At 34.9% G+C, this 21,704-nt stretch overlaps 2 protein-coding genes across 4 annotated transcripts; one reads left to right on the top strand and one right to left on the bottom strand.

Moving 5' to 3' along the window:
- Positions 1-639: 639 nt before the first annotated feature.
- LOC108473236 (bidirectional sugar transporter SWEET3-like) lies at positions 640-7,414 on the bottom strand. The gene is made up of 6 exons (XM_017774758.2): positions 7,378-7,414; positions 7,247-7,283; positions 6,933-7,155; positions 1,469-1,630; positions 1,248-1,367; positions 640-900 (listed from the first exon to the last, which is right to left on the bottom strand). The coding sequence occupies exons 1-6, from the start codon at positions 7,412-7,414 to the stop codon at positions 721-723; spliced, it is 759 nt and encodes a 252-aa protein (XP_017630247.1). The 3' UTR covers positions 640-720.
- Positions 7,415-9,841: 2,427 nt separating this feature from the next.
- LOC108472079 (disease resistance protein RPV1-like) lies at positions 9,842-16,754 on the top strand. Of its 3 annotated transcripts, none has more exons than XR_008273834.1 (3): positions 10,061-10,769; positions 11,000-11,258; positions 15,326-15,853. XR_008273834.1 is itself a non-coding variant. In XM_053020896.1 (2 exons), exons 1-2 carry the CDS (start codon positions 10,282-10,284, stop codon positions 16,511-16,513), a joined length of 495 nt encoding a protein of 164 aa, XP_052876856.1. In that variant the 5' UTR covers positions 9,842-10,281; the 3' UTR covers positions 16,514-16,754. The 3 variants fall into 3 exon arrangements, 1 of the variants encoding a protein (XP_052876856.1); XR_008273835.1 differs by lacking the exon at positions 10,061-10,769 and adding an exon at positions 16,201-16,496 and having other exon boundaries at positions 11,199-11,258; positions 15,326-16,056; XM_053020896.1 differs by lacking the exons at positions 11,000-11,258; positions 15,326-15,853 and adding an exon at positions 16,507-16,754 and having other exon boundaries at positions 9,842-10,769.
- Positions 16,755-21,704: the final 4,950 nt, after the last annotated feature.

Genomic DNA, 21,704 nt, shown 5'->3' with positions numbered 1-21,704 from the left:
AAATTATTTTAGGAATCATCTTAGGATTTGTAATTACATAAATATAATAAAAGCATAGTTATTTATTTATTTATTATTTGCTTTCTTGATAAATTTTCTCTTATAGATATAATATAAGAACCTAAAAAACAAATGAAATTGATTTTGTAACTCCACAATTGTCTATATTTTAAGCCAAACTTTTGGTCCCTAAGTGTGGATGCATTGGAGCAGCTTTAGAGACAGCAACCAACAAAGACATTTATTTTTGCTTTTAGCCACAATTATCTTATGGTTGTACTAAGTTGTCATTTTTTTTTTTTTTGCTCAATCAAGAAATTACAAATTCAGCATTTTCAAGAAATGCTCACAAACAAAAAAACAAACATTCCCCCAACGAAAATGACCCTTAGCCAAGAACCAACAACCAAACACAAACTGATAACAGCAAACAATCATAATTTTATTTAATTTCCAATCATCTCTACAACCAATCCATCAACACAAATGACAGAATCATAACTTGCTAATATTTTTAGGAGCATTTTGGTTTTAGTTTACAACAACGCATAACACTGTTAACTTTTGTTCTCCGTTGGTAAAGCATCAAACTCTTACATTCTTTGCGCTCTCAAATTTTTAAAAGAAAAAAACAAGACCTTTATATTGTAATAACTTTCACCTTTAGCTTTTAAGAATAATAATTATTACAAGTCCATACCCTAAGGTTTAATATGCTTTTCAGATCTTTCCATTGACATCTTCGTTCATTGAGAGCTGCATATGTTTGGGTTTCTCCTGGATATTATTATGCTCTAAATCCCATTTGCTTGGTTCTTCTTCTATAATTCCTCTTTTCCTATATTTGCAGTAAAGTCCAAGTTGCAATATGCCCAAGGGGAGGCCAACCAGATTAGGTGACTGCCATATATAATAACATATAAACTATGTCAGAAAAAAAACATTTATTGATTTTTGTAAAAAATTTATAAAAATCAAATGAAGCTTTCTTTTGAAATGATAAAATCCAAGGTTTAACTACAATGATGTTAGTTCAAATGTTGTTATGCATCAGTTTTTTTATATAAAATATAAACAGTTAAAAATATCCTTATAATAATATTATTTTTATATTTTTATAAGTGTAATTTATTTTTTAAATATGTTAATAAAAAATTTATGAGATTTAAATTTAAAACTTTAAACATTCAACTATTTTTTTATTATTATCAATCGATGCGCCATAATGTAATAAATATAATACGAACCGCTAGAAGGAGATCGTGACTCAGTTGTCCATAAGCCAACCAAAGAACACTAGCCAAGAACGAGAAAAAAGATAAATAAAACGGCATAAATTCCACACTCTTTGTCATTATCACTTGTTTCTGCAAATTTAAAATAAAGAAAAATAATCAATTCCCACACGAGGATGACACGAATCACGCTGAAAACAATAGAATTTTCTTTTCTTTTTTAAAGGGCTTACCACGACGACAAGTGGAGCAGCATACATTGCCACTGAAGCCACCAGCCCAATAGTCCCAACAAAAACTTTCCGATGATGATGATCATGAAATACGAAAGCCGATATAATTGCAGTTACGGTAAATATTACCATAACCATCGTCGTTATGGTACCAGCTTTAATCTGCAAATTTTTTCACCAAGCTACCATCAATGGTGTTGCGCGGAAGCATATGAAAGAGTAAAAATATTGTACTGAAAAATCACACTAAGTTCAATTCCCAAGAAAGAGAGGTAGATCACGAAGATCACTTAAATACCAAGTCTTTCCTAGCCAGAATATCCCTCTATCGTAATTTAATAGCACAATAAATCACTACAATCACATTCACAAAATATGCAAAATAAATAATAAAGAACACCAGAATTTTAACGAGGTTCAGCAAATTTTGCCTACGTCCTCGGGCACTACCAAATATATTTCACTCCAAAAATTACAAGTGAAATTTACAAATAGGGAAAGAGAATAATGCCTTAAGTAGAGAATGGCAATTATGGGATGAAGAAAGTAAGAAATGGTTAGGCCTATTTGTAGTTGAGGTTCAAGGATCAACTTGCAATGTCCCTATACAAATAGGGACCAAAATTGCAATTATCCCATGCCAACTTTTAACCCAACTTGCCAACCAATCTTACTTTCTACTTTCGGTGCCCACCCTTTTTGACTTTTCAAACAAATGGGTAGGTTCCAATAATCTCCACCTTGAAGATTTGATTAGGATAATCTTATCTTCACACAATTCTTTCTACCTTTGACAACAATACTTGATAGTGCCTTCTTCAACTGTTAAACTTGCAGGATATTAATCAAGTTCAAACAATGTTCGAACTTGGTTGCTGTTACCACCTTGGTCATCATATCTGCGGGATTATCTGCAGTCTTGATCTTCTGAAGACAAATTTTCCCCTCTTCAATAATTTCCCGCACAAAATGGAATCGTACGTCGATATGCTTTGTATGTGCATGATAGACTTGATTCTTTGCTAAATGAATAGCACTTTGACTATCACAATACACGTTAATATGCTCTGAACCAACCCCAAGGTTTTAGCCATACCTTGTAACCAAATAGCCTCCTTTACACCTCTCATTACAGCCATGTACTCGGCTCGTGGTTGACAATGCAATCAGAGATCGTAATGTAGACTTCCAACTTATTGGTCCTCCAGCAAGTGTAAACACATAACCGGTGGTTGATCTTCGCTTGTCCAAATCACCGCATAATCGAATCAACGCATCCAATAACACCTTTACCAAGTGTATTATCACGCTTGAACAAGAATCCAACATCCACGGTCTTACGAATATACCGTAGAATCCATTTCTGAGCTTGCCAATGTCCTTTTCCAAGATTATGCATATCCCTGCTCACTATACTAACTGCCTGTGAAATGTCGGGTCTTGTACACACCATTGCATACATCAAGCTACCCACTACATTAGAATACGGAACTTGCAACATGTATTCTCGTTCCGTATTCGTCGAAGGAGATAGTTGTGCAGAAAGCTTGAAATGAGAAGCCAACGGGGTACTTACAGGTTTTGTCTGCTCGTTCATGCCAAACTGCTGTAGTACCTTTTTCAAATACTGCTTCTGAGGCAAGCTAACTCTATCATGAGCTTTATCTCTCCATATTTCCATACCGAGAATCTTTTTAGCTTCTCCTAGATCTTTCATCTCAAACTCAAGATTGAGTTGAGTCTTCAATCTTTCAATCTCAACTTTGCTCTTAGATGCTATTAGCATATCATCAACATATAAGAGCAAATATATGAAAGTTCCTTCTTGTAGCTTCTGAAAATACACGCAATGATCAAATTTACTTCTTGTGTACCTTTGCCCTTTCATGAACTGATCAAATCGTTTGTACCACTGCCTCGGAGATTGCTTCAATCCATAAAGCGACTTTGTCAGTTTGCAAACCCAATTTTCTTTTCCAGCAACCTTGAATCCATCTGGCTGAGTCATATAGATTTCCTTTTCCAAATCACCGTGTAAAAACGCGGTCTTCACATCAAGCTGAACTAGTTCAAGATCATATTGCGCAACCAAGGCTAGCAAAATCCGAATAGACGAATGCTTCACAACTGGAGAAAACACTTCATTGTAGTCTATTCCTTCTTTCTGAGCGTAACCCTTTGCTACCAATCTAGCCTTGTATCGAATTTCATTTTTACCAGGAAATCCTTCCTTCTTTGCATATACCCATTTGCATCAATTGCCTTCTTTCCCTTGGGTAGTGTCACCAACTCCCAGGTCCTATTTTTATGAAGAGACTGCATTTCTTCATTCATTGCTTGCTTCCACTTTACACCATCAGGGTTACTTATTGCTTCTGTGTAAGTAGAAGGAACATCATCATCTGCAATTGGAAGTGCATAGGCCACTATATCATCAAAGCGAGCAGGCTTATGAATCTCTTTTTTTGGCCTCCTATATGCAATTGAATCTTGTTGCTGTAGAGGTTCTTGGGTAGGAACCTCTTCATCATTTGTCCCTTCAATATTAGCTGGATCATCGTTAACCTTTTCAAGCTCCACCTGCTGCAAAGTACTACTGGTTTTGTCATCCTTTTGTGAATCCTTGTACTTTAACATGGTTGATTCATCAAAAGTCACATCTCTACTGAAAACAATCTTCCTTGTATCAGGACACCAGAGACGGTATCCTTTTACTCCATCAGTTATACCCAAGAATAATGCTTTCTTTACTCTTGGGTCTAACTTAGATTCTTTTACATGATAATATGCAGTGGAACCAAATACATGCAAAGAATCATAATCAGTAGCAGATTTACCAGTCCACATTTCCATAGGAGTTTTTCCATTTATTACAGCTGATGGCAAACGGTTAATTAGATGGCACGCATATGTAACTGCCTCAGCCCAAAATTCCTTGCCCAATCCAGCATTGGACAACATACATCAAACTTTCTCCAGTATAATTCGATTCATACGTTCTGCCACCCCATTCTGTTGTGGTGTATCCCGAACAGTGAAGTGTCGCACAATGCCCTCATCTTGACATACTTATAGAAATGGATCATTTTTGTACTCAGTGCCATTATCTGATCGAAGTCATTTGACCTTTCAACCAGTCTGAGTCTCCACCATCTTTTTCCATTTCAGAAATGCATCCAAAACTTCACTTTTTCTTTTCATTAGATACACACATACTTTTCTTGAATAATCATCAACAAAAGTAACAAAATAGTGCATACCTCCCAAAGAAGCCACTTTGGTAGGTCCCCACACATCACTGTGAACGTAGTCCGAATTCCTTTCAGATTGTGAATTCTTTGGACCAAATTTTACCCTCTTCGCTTGCCCAGAACACAATGTTCACAGAATTCCATTTTGCCAGAATTTGCACCTTTCAACAAGCCTTGCTTCGCCAATGTCTACAAAGCTTTTTCACCAGCATGTCCCAATCGCATATGCCATAATCTGGTAGCCTCTGAATCTACATCTTTTGTAGAAACTGTTGATGTTGATCCAATAACTGTACTTCCATTTAAAAAGTACAAGTTATTTCTTCTTGTGCCTTTCATCACCGTCAGTTGCCCAGCTACTACTTTTAGTAATCCATCTCTCAAAGTGATTGTGAGCCCTTTAGATTCTAGGGCCCTTAATGAGATGAGATTTTTCTTCAGGCTAGGTACGTAGCGAACATCTGTCAAGACTTGGATTGAGCCATCGTGATTCTTCAATTGGACTATACCCACTCCCATTGTCTTACAAGCACTATCATTGCCCATAAGAACAATTCCACCTTCTAGCTCTGTAAGACTAGAAAACCAGTCCTTATTAGGACACATATGGTAAGTACATCCTGAATCCAAAATCCACTCATCCGTTTGACATGCCATTGCCATGCCAACCAAGCTAAAGTCTGACTCCTCATCATGCTCCGCTACACATGCATTAGAAATAGCCTTGCCCTTTTGTAACTTAGGACAATTCTTTTTCCAATGCCCTTTTCACGACAAAAGCACATTCATCTTTGGTGGGTCTCCTTTGGACTTTCCCTTCTACCAGTTTTCTTTGTGTGAACGACCTCTTCTTGTTAAGACTTCGCAGTTGTATCTCTGTGATCTCTTTTATCTTTCTTTCGAGTCTTAGATCTATACAACAGACTACTGATCGCATCAAATGTGATCGTGTCCTTCCCATGAAGCAATGTGGTGGTAAGATGATCATATTCATCGGAAGGAATTCAACAACAATAATGCCTTGTCTTCATCTTCAAATTTCTCATCCAAATTTAGCAAGTCTGCTAAAATTTTATTGAATGAGTTCACATGGTCATTCATCGACATACCGGGTGCATACGTGAATCGATAAAGTTTTTTTTTCATATAAAGCCTATTTTCAAGACTTTCCGTTAGAAACTTTTCTTCCAGTGTATCCCATAACTTCTTCGCTGATGTCTCCCTCATGACAGAGTACTTCTGCTCTTTGGCCAAACATAGGCGGATTGTACCACATGCCTGTCTATTGATCTTGGCCCACTCCTTGTCATCCATCTTGTCAGGTTTTTCTTCAAGGGCTATATCTAGCTATTGCTGACATAAGACATCCAGGATCTCACATTGCCACATACCAAAATTATTGGTACCGTCAAATTTCTCTACTTCAAATTTTGCATTTGTCACAGTTGTCCTTGCTGATGACGATGCTGCTGCCATTTTTCTCCTCAATCCCAACTACTGTATACTTGAACAGTACTATATACGTAAATAGTGCCGTATACGTAAATAGTGCCGTATACTTAAATAGTTCCATAAATGGTCATATTTCCCAAGTACGAATCTGGCTCTGATACCAATTATTGCACGGAAGCGTGTGAAAGAGTAAAAATATTGTACTGAAAAATCACACTAAGTTCAATTCCCAGGAAAGAGAGGTAGATCACGAAGATCACTTAAATACCAAGTCTTTCCTAGCCAGAATATCTCTCTATCGTAATTTAATAGCACAATAAATCACTACAATCACATTCACAAAATATGCAAAATAAATAATAAAGAACACGAATTTTAACGAGGTTCAAAGAAATTTTGCCTACGCCCTCAAGCACTACCAAATATATTTCACTCCAAAAATTACAAGTGAAATTTACAAATAGGGAGAGAGAATAATGCCTTAAGTAGAGAATGGCAATTATGGGATGAAGAAAGTAAGAAATGGTTAAGCCTATTTATAGTTGAGGTTCAAGGATCAACTTGCAATGTCCCTATACAAATAGGGACCAAAATTGCAATTATCCCATGCTAACTTTTAACCCAACTTGCCAACCAATCTTACTTTTTACTTTCGGTGCCACCCTTTTTGACTTTTCAAACAAATGGGTGGGTTCAATAAATGGTGATCACATGATAACGAAAGAAGAAAAAGAAAAACAGGGTTTTATTAAGAAACTCGCCTTTCCTCTTGTTGGAGCAAACCAAAGATAGATGAAGATGAAAGATAACTCTAAGATGATCCCTAAACCATTAATGGTGATGACAGGGAAATTTTCCCACTTGTAGCTCACAACAGGCAATCCATACCATGTGTAAAGGAGACAATTCGATAGTGCAACGATGTATGGGATGCATGAGAATTCTTCAGTGCTTCTTTTCCTTACTAACCTTGTAAAAGTCAAGCTGTACAACACATATATTTGTTTATCACGTATGTATGTATGTGTATATATATGTATGCATGTATGTATGTGTAGCGATATATTGACATTACATTGGTGCAGCATAAAGCAACAAAGAAGAAGCATTGCCTGCAAGAGAAAGATCGTGTAGGTATTATGCTTTTTGTATCAGCAAAAAACTTTAAAAAAAAAAAAGTAGAGAGGAGATGAGAGAATTAAATACCCATGATACGAACTGCTAGGCGTAGCCTATCACCCATGATTTTGTACCTAAAAAGAAACAAAAAATGGTCCCTAAGATGGAGAAATAAAATGGTCCAAAAGGTGTGAAAAACTTCATAAAAAAAACTACATAATTTAGTTATGTCTTATGGATTGTTTTAATGAGCTTGCAGGGATATAAATACCAGTGAGATATTGGATTTTATTCATGAAAAAAAGTGGGGGAAGAAGAATAGGAATAATTATTATATATTTTTTAAATTGAGAGAATTTAAGAATAGGAAGTGCTGTCTACGTCTTATAGGGACTTGTGGATGCCAATAGCTTGATTTTAATAAGAATGAAAAATAAAATAAAGGTTTTTTTTTTCTCTAATTGTTCTGTTAGGTTTGATAATAAGGTCAAATGGAAAATGGAAAATGAAGTATATATCTGCTGTTTATGGTTAGTGGAATATATCTCTAGCTAGCACTCCCATTACCCCACTCGGAACACTAATTTCTTAGTATTTAGTTGTTTACCCCCAACTTTCGTTCAAGGGGTAATATTTTCACTCATAAATTTCTTACAATTAATAGAGTATGAGTTGGAGTTTAATCATGTGCAATATCGAATGTTTTACATTTTCAAGCAATTATTAAGCCACTATAATTCTATGAATTAGTCACTTTTTCGTGCTTTCAATAAAATCATTTATGAACTTACTCGACAAACTTGACAAGAGTAAAATTAAAAATTTTATTTAAAGGAAGTCAATATAAGATTATAAAATTTGTTTTACAACCATAAATATAACAGTACCGGATTAAACAATATTTCGGAATAAAATGGCTTAATACATAATTTGGTATTCGAGTTTGACACTTTTTTTAATGTGGTACTCGTGTTAATTGTTTGGTTAAGTTTGTTACTTGTATTTGACAAAAATTATACATTTTGGTACCCAAAAGTAATGATGTTAACTTTTTAGTGTTTAATTCGGGTTTTAGGATTGATTTGATAAAAGTTAATTGCTAATATTGTTAGGTTTAAATTTTTCATGAATTTGTTTAATTTCCATTTAACTTGTCAAATACAGTCCAATGGATGTGATTTACTTCGGGTTTTAGGGTTCATTTGATGAAAGTTAATTGTTACTTTTCATCAGACTAACCCTAAAACCTGAGTTAAGCACTAAAAAATTAACATAATTAATTTTGGGTATCAAAGTATATAACTTTGTCAAATACATATACCAGATTGAATCAAAAAATAACAAAGTACCACATTAGAGAAAAGTGTCAAACTTAGGTACCAAATTATGTGTTAAGTCTAATAAAATATTTTAATAATTTTGCACTACATAAAATAAAATAAAATTTTAAATAAATAAACGTATATATTTAAATAATAACTAATTACACTAATTAATAAAATAAATGATCGATCAACGGGATGAGAAGTATAATCGTCAAAAGGGGTCCTGGTTTCTAAGACAGATGTGTTGCTTGATGGAAGAGGAGGGGGCTCAGTTCAATGGCTGCTTCTTGATAGTATTGAATAGGAGTGAGTAAAACTTAATTCAATTCGAAAAAATAAAATAAAATTTAAATTTTGAGTTAATCAAATTGAGTTATTTAATCAAATCGAGTTATACAAATTATTTGAGTCAACTTGAATAAGTAATTCGAGTTTCGAGTTTGAATTGAGTTTAATTTTACAATTAGAATAATTGAATAATAAATTGGTATAAATACCCTTTTGGTCCCTATCAAGTTTTAAAATGAGCAAATTGGTCTCTCTCAACACAAATTACAAAAAAATTAAAAAATAATTTCCAAAATTCAAAATAAATTTTAAAATTCAAATTATTTATAAAATTTCAATTTTTTTAAATTATAAAATTTTCAAAAAATTCTAAAAAATATATAAAGAAAGTTAAAAGATTAAAATTGTTTAGAATAATAATTTTGGGACCTAAATAAATTAATTAATGATTCAAGTTTATCATTCTAAAGTATTATTATTATTATTATTATTATTATTATTATTATTATTATTATTATTTTTCTTTGAATTTTTTTCAAATTTACGTACTTTAACATGAAATTAGTTATACATGCTGTAACAATATTTTAATTTGACATGTTTAATTTTTGAATTTAACTCTAAGAATTTCACTATATTTAAGTCGAATTTAATCTCTCTCTATTTGATTCGAAAAAACTCAAATTAAATTAAGATGATAAAATAGGACTCGTCAACTCGATTAATTCAAAAAAACATTTCACTCAATTTGATAGAATGTTCGCCCTTTGTATCCAAAGCGGTAATACCTAATAATTATAAAGTAAAAATGATACTTACAATTATTGTACGCTCCATTTTGTGGACTCTTTCTTGGATTCTTCCTGGAGACAACATCTATCACTCATCTATCATCATCCCCCAATTTCCACACCTACGCGTTTTCGTTTGGAAGAAAAAAAGGGAAATGTATAGAGAAATTGCTTACAATAATCTTCGTTGCTCCCTTGAAATTTGATCTGTTTTTCTTCTTCTTCATGTAGGATTGTAGATTAGGTGATACTTATATTAAAAGAGACAAGTTTAGTCTTGATTAATGATTGTAGGCTCCATTTTGTCAACTCTCACCTTCTTAGAGTCTTCCTGGAAAGAGCATCTATAACCCCGAATTTCCACACTTACTCCCTCCCATAGCTATTATTATACTGATAGATTCATTTCGGAAAGTAAAACAGAAATTTCTTACACAAGTCCTTTGTTTTTCCCTCGAATTTTCATCTGTTTTTCTCCTTTCTCATGCTCATATACTTATTGTTTCTACTTTGTTTCTGAGTTATTGAGCCGTCTATTTTCTGTTTTGAACATTACATCCACATATTTTTTCTTCTCATACATCCTCATGTCGTTATTACTTTCGACTTCCTCATCCATTTCTAGAAAGAAGTACGATGTGTTCTTGAGTTTTAGAGGTGAAGATACCCGCAAGAGCTTTACGGATCATCTCTACCATGCTCTAAATAGAAGTGGGATCGTCACTTTTAGAGATGATCCAAAGTTGGAGGCTGGTGAAGAGATCGCACCGGAACTCTTCAAGGCAATTCAGCAATCATGGTGCTCGGTAATCGTTTTTTCCGAGACCTATGCCCTTTCTGGTTGGTGCTTGGAGGAGCTTGCGGAATTGTTAAACAAAAAAAATGACAAGGCTCATAAAGTATTTCTAATTTTCTACCATGTTGATCCATCTGATTTAAGAAAACAAAAAGGAAAAGTTGAAGAAGCCTTTGCCAAACAGGAAGAAAGATACAAGGAAGATAAATACAAGATCCAAAAGTGGCGAAATGCTTTGACTGAAGTGGCTAACATCTCGGGATGGCATTTAAATAATAGGTATTTCTTTCTTTTCTTCTCTATTTCCTAATTTTAATGACTACAAAATTGTGTTTTTATTGCATCTTATTTTTTATAATTTGTGTTTAATTAAGAATTCCCATATTTCAACTAACGAGCAACTTGTGTATTTTGCTATAATATATCTTACCGTCTTATTCTTTGCTTTTTGTTTGCTTCCAACCATATTATACTTCATGGTTCACTGAACTAAAAATGAAAGAGTGCAGATCGGAATTTAATTTCTTTGTAGGCACGAATCAGAGTTTATCAAAGATATTGTTAAGAAGATATCAGCGAAATTATGTCAAACATATCCAATTGTTCATGATGAGTTGGTTGGAATTAGTTTACCTTTGGAGGAGTTGTATTCAAAAATAAACATTGGGGAAGACGATGTCCGCATTATTGGAATTTGCGGAATGGGTGGCATCGGTAAAACAACTCTTGCAAAAGTTGCTTACGCTCAAATGTTGCCTCATTTTGAAGGTAAATGTTTTCTTGCTGATATTCGAGAAGTTTCAAACAAACATGGACTTGTTTATTTACAGAAACAACTTCTTTCTCAAATCTTTCCGGATGAATGCTTCAATTTTTTTAATGTTCATAAAGGGAATGACATTATTAGCCATAGGTTGTCTAGTAAAAAGGTTCTTGCTGTTCTTGATTATGTCGATAACATACAACACTTGAAATGCTTGGTTGGAAGGCGTGATTGGTTCAATTTAGGGAGTAGGATCATTGTAACAACAAGAGATGAACATTTGCTCCGATCTTATCGAATTGATGATGTGTATAAACTTACAACATTGAATCTCAACGATGCACTAAGGCTTTTCAATTTGAAAGCTTTTGATGGTGACACAATGCCAAAATATGATTTCATTGAGCTTTCTGAACATGTTGTACGTTATGCTAATGGTCTCCCCTTAGCTCTTGAAGTTTTGGGTTCATTTTTGTGCAATAGAGATATGGTTCAATGGAGAAGTACAATTGAAAGACTTAAAGAAGATCCTAACAAGGAAATTCTTAACACACTGAGAATTAGCTTCGATGGATTAGAAGAAAAGGAGAAGAATATATTTCTAGATATAGCATGCTTTTTCAATGGTGAGAAGAAAGATCTGGTAATGAAAGTATTGGATGGTTGTAAGTTTTTTCTAGATATTGGAATTGATGTTCTCATTAAGAAATCTCTCATAAAAGTCAGTGATGACAACCAATATTTACGGATGCATGCCTTGTTGCAAGAAATGGGAAGAAAAATTGTTGAAAAAAAATGTGTTGATGAACCTGGAAAACGTTGTAGATTGTGGAAGGAAAGGGATGTTCATCATGTCCTCACAAAAAACACGATAAATCATTGAACAAAAATTATATACAAATTTTTCTTTTTATCAATATATGATGTAAATCCAAAGCTTAGTCTAATTGGTTTACATATGGATCCTTAACTCACATTGAATAGCCTTAAGATAATTTCCATTTATTGATTATAAATACTAATAATGATTTGTAATATAAGTGTTTAATTTTATTGAATTATTCTCATTAAAAATATTTTATTTACTATATTTTGACCAAAAGATTGTGATAATGTTGAACATGTATGTAAAATTTAAATGTTTTATTGTACAATTTAGATAATTTATTTTGTCTTCTTATTGTCTATTCTTGATTACTTTTAGGCTACCAAGTGATTGAAGGTATGATCATCGACAATAAAAGATAAGAAAACATACATATAAATTTATCAATATGTACTATTAATATTATTGTTATTATTTTTTGTAAAAAATCCAACAAAAAACAACAACAACAAAACCTTTTAGCTTTACTTAGTATAGTAGAAAAAAAAATCAAAATTGATAAAGGTTGAGAAGGATGAACGCGAAAGCGGATCGTAAAGTTTGTCAAAGTCGCGGATTTGACTTAGGGCTCTAGATGTTCGGAAAGAAACTTGGATTTTTCTTGACACAACCTGAAACGAAATTAAATCCAAGCTAGATAAAATAATTAAAACAAATAATAAATCAAGGATTCAGGAAGTGAAAAAAGAAGATAAATGGAAAGATAGAACGTGGCGTGTAGAAGTCCTAAGAAGCCTTGGAAACACGAAGAATCCACAACCCCCTTCAAGCGGCTCTAATTTCCCCTCCAAGATAAAAACCTTGGTAAGAAAAAGTTTGAAGATGATCCCCACAATCTAAAAAGATTGTTAAAACTCTTCTAAAAGAAACTCAAGAGAAATTCTTGAAAAGAAAAAACTCAAAGAGAATTTATTAACTCAAAAGAGAAATAGAATAATAATCAATTGTCCCGCTGTATACAATGCAAAGGCCTATATATAGGCTAGATAAATAAATCTAAATAAAACTCCTAAGTATACTAGAACTCTAATTTAATCTAAACAAGAAGTAGTTTTAAACTAAACTTTCTTGTTAACATAAAATTCTAAATAACTTAAAATACTTAATAATTATCAAAATTCGGAATAAAATAATAATAAAATAATAAGAGCTAATAAACAAAATATTGTGCTTATATATAATAAAAATTAAGCCTAAAACTTAAACCCAATATGATTTAAACTCAAATTAAAAGCCCGAAACTCGTAATTCCCGTATTAGAAATTCTGCTCGCGCAGTCTTCACTAAAATGGTCATAACTTGAGCTCCCGAACTCAAAATTGAGTGAATCAAAATGCATTTCGAAGCTAAGAGATAGATCTTCAAACAAATGAGACATCTCAACCTAAAAATGCCAGGATCCCATCCAAAAAGTCGTTGAAATTCTTCTGATTTCCCAAGCCTGAAAATTGACAATTTTGATGATTGGAATCTAATAAATTTCTCCCCATCTGTGCATGTATCAAAAATGGTGAAAAACTTGAGTGGAAAGATGGAAAATTGAATGGAAAATATATTTCTCTCCTTACTATTGTTTGGTATAACAAAAAGTGATAAGGAAAGAATAAGAAAATTGAAAATAAAATATCTCTTTCACATTGTCTTCCTCTTCATTCTAATTTGGAAGGATTTATGTTCATTCATTGTAATTGATCATCTATCGAGCAATATATTGAATATCTTTGAATATTTTGAAGCACATTTTTGTTTTACTCATGGTTATTAGGGAATCGAGCAAGATACTCAATTTGAGTGCCGATACCTTCTCAAAGATGAAAAACTTGAGATTGCTCAAAGTGCTTAACGTATCAAAGTGTGGTGATCTCAAATATCTTTTTTAATGAACTACGGCTTTTAGATTGGACAGGATATCCTTTAAGATTTTTACCTTCAAGCTTCCAACCAGACAATCTTGTTGCACTTCTTCTACCATATAGTTACATTAAACAACTATGGAAGGGAAATAGAGTAAGAATTAACTCATCTTATCCTTATGTTTTAGCTTATTTTAATATAAATGATTAAACTTTGATTAAGGTAAAAAAAAAAAGAGCATTATTATGTTTTCTCATTTCTTTCTAATTTATTATGGTCTTCAACAGCCCCTCTATAAATTGAAAATTATCAACCTTAAAGGGTCCCAAAACCTAATCAAGACACCGGACTTCACAACAGCATCAAATCTTGAAGTTTTGATTTTGAAAGGTTGTGCTAAATTAGTGGATCTTCATCCATCAATCGGAGTGCTTAAGAGCCTTAAACTTTTGAATTTAAGAGATTGCAAAAGTCTTAGGAGTCTTCCGACCAAAATTGAAATGGAATCTCTTGAAGTATTAATTCTTTCAGGTTGCTCAAGTCTTGTAAGGTTTTCGGATATTGATGAGAAAATGGAACGTCTAAAAACACTAGATCTTTCCGGTTGTTATAGAGTTGAAAATTTATTGGAGAATTTGCAGCAATCGAAGTTTCGACCAAATTTGTCTTCTCTTTTCAAGGTATTCCAAGGAAGAAGGACGACTCCCATGGCTTCGATCTTGCCTTTGTTGTCAGGTTTGAGTTCATTAAGACGGTTAAATCTAAGGGACTGCAATCTTTGTGAAGGAGATATTCCACGTGATATTTCTGGTCTATCCTCTTTGACAGATCTTGATCTTAGTGGTAACAATTTCAGCAGCATACCTGCATCTCTTATTGGACTCTCGAAGCTTGGGTTTCTTACGTTGTCAAATTGCAACATGTGCACTCTTGGTGAAGCAGATATTCAAAGTTATATTTCTGGTCTATCCTCTTTGGTTCATCTTAATCTTAGTATTAACAATTTCATCAGCATACCTGCATCTCTTACTAGACTTTCCAAGCTTCAGTTTCTTGCATTGGTAAATTGCAAGATGCTTAAATCGTTGCCTGAGCTACCGACAAGGGTAGGATATGTGAATATAGAAGGTTGTTCTTCACTTGAAGCATGCAATTTAGTGGATTTGGGTGTCCTTAGAGCCATTAACTGCTTCAAATGGGCTGAGAATATCAATCCATTAACACTGCTGAAAAAACATTTTAAGGTCTATTAATCTCTTTTTTGTCCCTTACAAAATTTCATACTCGACAATTTATGGTTTTAGTTACCAAAACTCGTGTTTTATTTTGCAGGCATTTGCAAATTCAGTAGAAAAGATTGATATTATTATGCCCGGAGGTGAAATCCCAGAATGGTTTAGCCAACAAAAAAATGAGTCTTCAATAAAGATACACCTACCTATCAACCTTCGGAAAGATAGTCAATGGGTTGGAGTTGCTTGTTGCTGCATTTTTGTCAGTAATGATGCTTCAAGTGATGACGAGTCTATCGGTTGTCGAGCATGTCTCTATTGTAGAAATTCTGAACAAGCCAGCTGTATTGGATCTATTTTTCGAAGTAATTATTGGACTGGCTGGGGGTTGAAAAAACCAATAATGAAAGATCACCTTTTTCTTCCTTGTTGGTCTCGTGATAAATTATATCCTTCCTTGGTGGATAAATATGATGACTGTGAAACCAATAATTTATGGACAACAGATTGTTTAGATCAGATATGCAATGAGCTTGAGGTGTGTTTCGCATCTTCATTTGGACGCAATACTAAAGTGAAGAAGTGCAGTGTTAGAATAGTGTATGAGACAGATTTGGATGAAATAAAAGAGGTGCAGTGCCATACCACTCAATCTTCTCCAAATTTTGAAAACATCCACCAACACTTCGCTCACAACGATGGATCAATAGGTAGCACTTCTCACATAAAACAAAATCGTAATATCTACGAGGAAGCAGAGGAAGAAGGGCCGCAACCAAAACGAACAAAGTTTTTTCTAAGTGGCTAACCAGGGAAGAAGAATTAACTGTGGTAAACTACTTAACCAACATTGTGATACTAATTAACAGTGCAGTTTGAATGAAGCAAATATCTATATATATATATATAATTTTAACTTATTAATATTAATAATCTCTAATTTTTTTATCAATAATGTTTCTGATACATGCACAGATGGGGTAAAATTTATTAGATTCCAATAATCAAAATTGCCAATTTTCACGCTTGGGAAATCAACAGACTTTCGACGACTTTTTCGATGGGATCCTGGCATTTCTGGGTTGAGATGTCTCATGACATTTGAAGATCTATCTCTTAGCTTCGAAACGCATTTTGAATAACCCGATTTTGAGTTCGGGAGCTCAAGTTATGACCATTTTTGATAATACTCTAAAATGACGTGTTTTTATATATTAATCATGTGTTTATTTTGAGCTTGAGCCTACTAATTTGAGCTATTTATGTCTTTTTATCTTTTAGGGACTAAATTGGAGGCGAAAAGTAAATTCAAGGGAAAAAGCGTCAATTCGGAGATTAAATGGGCCAATATGCAACGTGGGACAAATATGGTGCCAAAAGTGCGAATATGGAAGGCACAAGGACTTAAAAGCAAATAGAAGAGATTTTATTTTGGAAGACTCTATTTTATTTTATTCTATTAGGATAATTAATATTAAGATAATTATTAGGATTATTCAAATTTAGGATTTTATTTTAATTATCTTTGTTTATCTTTAATTAAATGTATTTATCTTTTAGAATTTAAGTTCAATTAGACTATCTCCCTAGCACTATAAATAGGGGGTGAAGTGACTCTATTTGGGAGGATCTTTTTCTGTAAACACTCTCCCCCAAAAGTCTTTTGTTCTTTCATATTTCTTTTCAATAAAATTTCTTTTTCCATATTTTTATTTATTTTCTTTCCCACAATTATCATGAGCCACTAAAACCCTTCTAGCCAAAAGTTGTCAATATTTCTCCAAAAAAAGGTTCTTGAGGCCTAGAATCCGTACTTAGCCTTCTCGCCAAGTATTCATCGTTTCTCTGCACTACGAGCTGACGCTTCCGTCCATGGCCCTTATGAAGTAAGCTTTTCAGCATATGCAAAGGCGACCGCTTTGTATGTTTTGGAAGGATTGCATAGTCGGTTCGTTAACTTACTGCGTCAGAGGTTGGCGAGCCAAAGAGACAAAATGGCGTGGGATTCGCCATTGAGAAGCGTTGATCTAGCATAGATTCTTGGCTAGAGTCAGTTCCCTAAAAATCGTAAGTCTAATCTTTGGAGCTGGTGGTCGAGGCGTCCTCTTCTACTATAACTGGCTTACTCGAGTCGAGAAGGATCATCCAAAAGCCAAGGATTGAGCCCAAGGCGGAATGAGACAACCGGAGGCTGGAACTTTCCCATAAGAATTTCTTTTCACTTAAAACTCTCTTTATTATTTTTATTATTTTCGTAATCATAATTTCAGTAAACTTTAAACTCTGTTTTTATTTTATTTTTGCTTCCAAAATCAATTCTTAAAATCTATTTTTTTTCTAGGAACGCAGGTTTTCTTGGGCACAATTCTGTCCAAGATTTCGAGAAACAAGCTTTCGTATAATCCGGTCCCTGAGGATTCGACCCTACTTCCCATTTACTGTTCTTTTTCTATTTTTATTATTTTACAGGGAATAGGTTATTTTTGGTGCTCTCAACGACCGCATCAATTTTTGGCGCCGTTGCCGGGGACTAATCTTCTTTTTCTTTGTTTTCTATGACCAGATTTGCTCCAGGTACTCTTGCGTTTGACTCAGAAATCGAAAAGACTACGAAAGCTAATCGAAAGGAAACAAAACTAAGGAAAAAGCAGTCAGCGGTGGTTGGAACTCAAAGCAATCCACCGCCAGAAATTAAAATCGACGACGAAGTAGAGTCTAGGGTTAACGAAAACCCTACTCAAACGTTAGAAAGTAAAGAAGAAGAATTCAATTCCCCTGAAGAAGTGCTGAACACTAGGGTTGACGAAAACCCTAATTTAACACCTCAACTTATGGCTCAGACAATTCGGCAACTGGCCGAAGCGCCGACAGAACAACCGCCACTATGCATCGCGTATCCTACTATGGATACTGATTTTGAATTAAAGTCAGGCTTGATTCAGCTACTGCCAACTTTCCGTGGGTTACAAAATGAAAACCCCCACAAGCATTTAAAAGAATTCCATATGGTTTGTTTGAGTATGAAACCTCAGGGGGTAACTGAGGATCAAATTAAATTGCGCACTTTCCCTTTTTCCCTAGCAGATTCAGCCAGGGAATGGTTATTTTATTTACCTTCTGGATCCATTACAACTTGGGCTGATCTATCTCGTTTATTCCTTAACAGGTTTTTCCCTGCATCACAAGCGGCTGAGTTAAGAAGAGAAATCATAGGCATAAGGCAAAAAGACGCAGAGACTCTATACGACTATTGGGAGCGATTTAAAAAGTTTTGTGCAAGTTGCCCACAACACGGTATAACGGAACAGTCTTTGCTCCAGTACTTTTATGAAGGCTTGAAACCCATGGAGATGAATATGGTAGATGCCGCGAGTGGAGGAGCGTTAGTCAACATGACTCCACAACAAGCAAGGGACTTAATCTCCACAATGGCTGCAAATTCCCAGCAATTTCTAGCCAATCCCGAACCCCCTAGAAGGGTTCACCAGCTAAGTAATTCTACCATTGAAGATAGACTTGATAGACTTACTAATATTGTGAATTCCCTTGTTACAGAAAAATCGAAACTAGCCCGAGTATGTGGAATATGTGCTACACCTGAACATACGACTGATGCGTGCCCTAGTCTGTGTGACGATTCTATGGCCCATTTAGATGCTGTGGGAAATTTTCCTGGGCCACCACAAAGATGATACGACCCTTACGCCAATACCTACAACCCAGGATGGAGGGACCACCCTAATTTTAGTTATGGGGCTAATACACGATATAACCAACCATACCAAAATCGAGCCCCACAACAGTCGCAAGATTCAGGTAATTCTTTAGAAACTTTGGTCAATAAATTAGCAACTAATGTCCTTGATTTTCAACAGCAAACTCTCAATTTCCAAAGAGAAATGAAGGGTTTTCAGCAGAAAATTGAAGCATCCATAAAGGAGTTGACCACATCAATTGAGAAATTAAACTCTCAAGGTAAACTGCCATTACAAACAGAACCAAACCCGAGGCAGAATACGAATGCAGTAACGTTACGAAGTGGAAAGATCCTGGAACCAGTTCCTAGCAAGAATCTTGGTCAAGAAATCGAACAGGAAACTCCAGGAAACGACGAACAGATCCGAACAAAACCCCCACTGCCGAAAATCCAACCTCCATTCCCAGGACGATTAAATCAGTGTCGAAAAAGTAAGAAAGACAAGGAGATCCTCGAAACATTTAGGAATGTTGAGATCAACTTACCACTGTTAGATGCCATTAGACAGATTCCGCGGTATGCCAAGTTCCTCAAAGAACTTTGCACCAACAAACGAAAACTAACAGGTACTGAAAAAGTAAGTGTTGGTGAGAATGTTTCCGCAGTTCTACAGCGAAAAATGCCGATTAAATGCAAAGACAGGGGTATGTTCGCTATTCCATACAAAATTGGCCATTTGGGAATTAAGAAGGCTATGTGTGATCTAGGGGCCTCAATAAATGTAATGCCTTATTCTATTTATGAATCACTTAATGCGGGTTTTTTGACAAAGACAGGTGTTATTATTCAATTGGCAGACAGGTCTATTGTTCATCCCGAAGGAGTCCTCGAGGACGTCTTGGTAAAAGTTAATGAACTTATTTTCCTTGCAGATTTCTACGTAATTAAGATGGAGGAGGACAACACTACTGGATCTTCAGACCTCCTGTTGGGCCTACCCTTTCTTAGTACTGCTAGCACTAAGATCGATGTCCGAAGTGGCACTCTTACGATGGAATTTGATAGGGAGATCGTGAAATTCAATGTTTACGATGCCATTAGCCATCCAAGCGAAATCTTGAGCGTAAACCGCGTCAACCTGATTGACTCATTAGTGGACGAGACTTTTGAGTCAACTTATGAAGATGAATCTGAATATAGATATGATGATTATGAATTTGTTAAGACATTATTATCACCATCAAAAACTAAACTTCTACCTTCTGTTGTGTAGGCTCCAGATTTGGAATTGACACCACTTCCCGTGCATCTCAAGTATGCATTTTTAGGAAAAGGTAATACCTTACCCATTATAATTTCAAATAAACTCTCTAAACCCGAGGAGGAAAGTTTGATCCAGGTACTAAAGAGTCATAAGGAGGCGATTGCCTAGACCATTGCTGACTTGAAGGGGATAAGCCCCTTGACATGCACCCACAAGATTTACTTGGAGGAGAATACGAAACCAAGGAGAGAGGCACAAAGACGCTTAAACCCGAATATGATGGAGGTAGTGAAAAAAGAAATAATTAAGCTGCTGGATGCTGACATCATTTTCCCCATTTCTGAAAGCAGATGGGTAAGTCCGGCACAAGTCGTGCCCAAAAAAACAGGCGTGACAGTAAAGAAAAATGCTGAGGGCGACTTAGTACCGGTCCGAGTGTAGAACGGGTGGCGTGTCTGCATCGATTACAGGAAGTTGAACGCTTATACTAGAAAAGATCATTTCCCTCTTCCTTTTATAGATCAAATGCTTGAACGTTTAGCTGGTAAAACTCACTTTTGTTGGCTTGATGGATATTCAGGTTTCTTCCAGATCCCTGTTGCGCCAGAAGACTAGGAAAAGACCACTTTTACATGCCCGTTCAGCACGTTTGCATACAGGAGGATGCCATTTGGACTTTGCAACGCACCAGCTACCTTCTAGAGATGCATGATGAGTATATTTTCTGAATATATAGAAAAAATTATTGAAGTTTTTATGGATGATTTTACCGTGTATGGAAACTGTTTTACTAAATGCCTTGAAAACCTTACGATAATTTTGAACAGGTGCATAGAATTTAATCTTGTCTTGAACTATGAAAAGTGTCATTTTATGGTAGACAAAGGTTTGATTCTAGGTCATATGGTCTCATCTAAGGTAATTGAGGTTGATAAGGCCAAAATTGACATTATAAATTCTTTGCCATATCCCTCTACTGTTAGAGAGATACGTTCTTTTCTTGGCCATGCAGGATTTTACTGAGCGTTTTATAAAAACTTCTCAAGAATACCGAACCATTGTGCGAGTAATTGCAGAAAGACAAAAATTTGAGTTTGACTCAAAATGCAAGGAGGCTTTTGATACACTTAAGCAAAAGTTGGTAACCGCCCTATAGTACAAGCACCGATCGAACTATCCTTTGAAATTATATGCGATGCAAGTTAACGAAGCGTGGGAGCCGATTGGGACAAAAGATATCGAAGAGCCTCATGTCATCTGTTACGCCTCAAAGACCCTAGATGCTGCACAAAGCAACTACACAACCACGTAAAAAGAACTTTTAGCTATTGTGTTTGCTTTAGATAAATTTCGATCATATTTTTGGGATCTAAGGTGATTATTTTTTCGACCATGCACTCTTAGGTACTTAATCGCAAAGAAGGAAGCAAAGCCAAGGCTCATTAGGTGGATTTTACTGCTCCAAGAATTTGACATCGAGATTCGTGACAAAAAGGGGTGTGAAAACCTGGTGGCCGA

This window comes from Gossypium arboreum, chromosome 11, assembly GCF_025698485.1.
Source record: "Gossypium arboreum isolate Shixiya-1 chromosome 11, ASM2569848v2, whole genome shotgun sequence".
Taxonomy (NCBI): domain Eukaryota; kingdom Viridiplantae; phylum Streptophyta; class Magnoliopsida; order Malvales; family Malvaceae; genus Gossypium; species Gossypium arboreum.
The sequence above is the reverse complement of the archived record's forward strand: the minus strand, read 5'-3'. Positions and strand labels throughout refer to the sequence as shown.

Excerpts from the sequence above, each read along its gene's own strand:
- LOC108473236 (XM_017774758.2), bottom strand. The coding sequence starts at position 7,414 with ATGGGTGATAGGCTACGCCTAGCAGTTCGTATCATGG. Across the intron at positions 7,156-7,246 it reads TTGCTTTATGCTGCACCAAT|CTTGACTTTTACAAGGTTAG; the intron begins GTAATGTCAATA and ends TGTGTTGTACAG. Across the intron at positions 1,631-6,932 it reads TTGCTCCAACAAGAGGAAAG|ATTAAAGCTGGTACCATAAC; the intron begins GCGAGTTTCTTA and ends AAAAATTTGCAG.
- LOC108472079 (XM_053020896.1), top strand. The coding sequence starts at position 10,282 with ATGTCGTTATTACTTTCGACTTCCTCATCCATTTCTAGAAAGAAGTAC.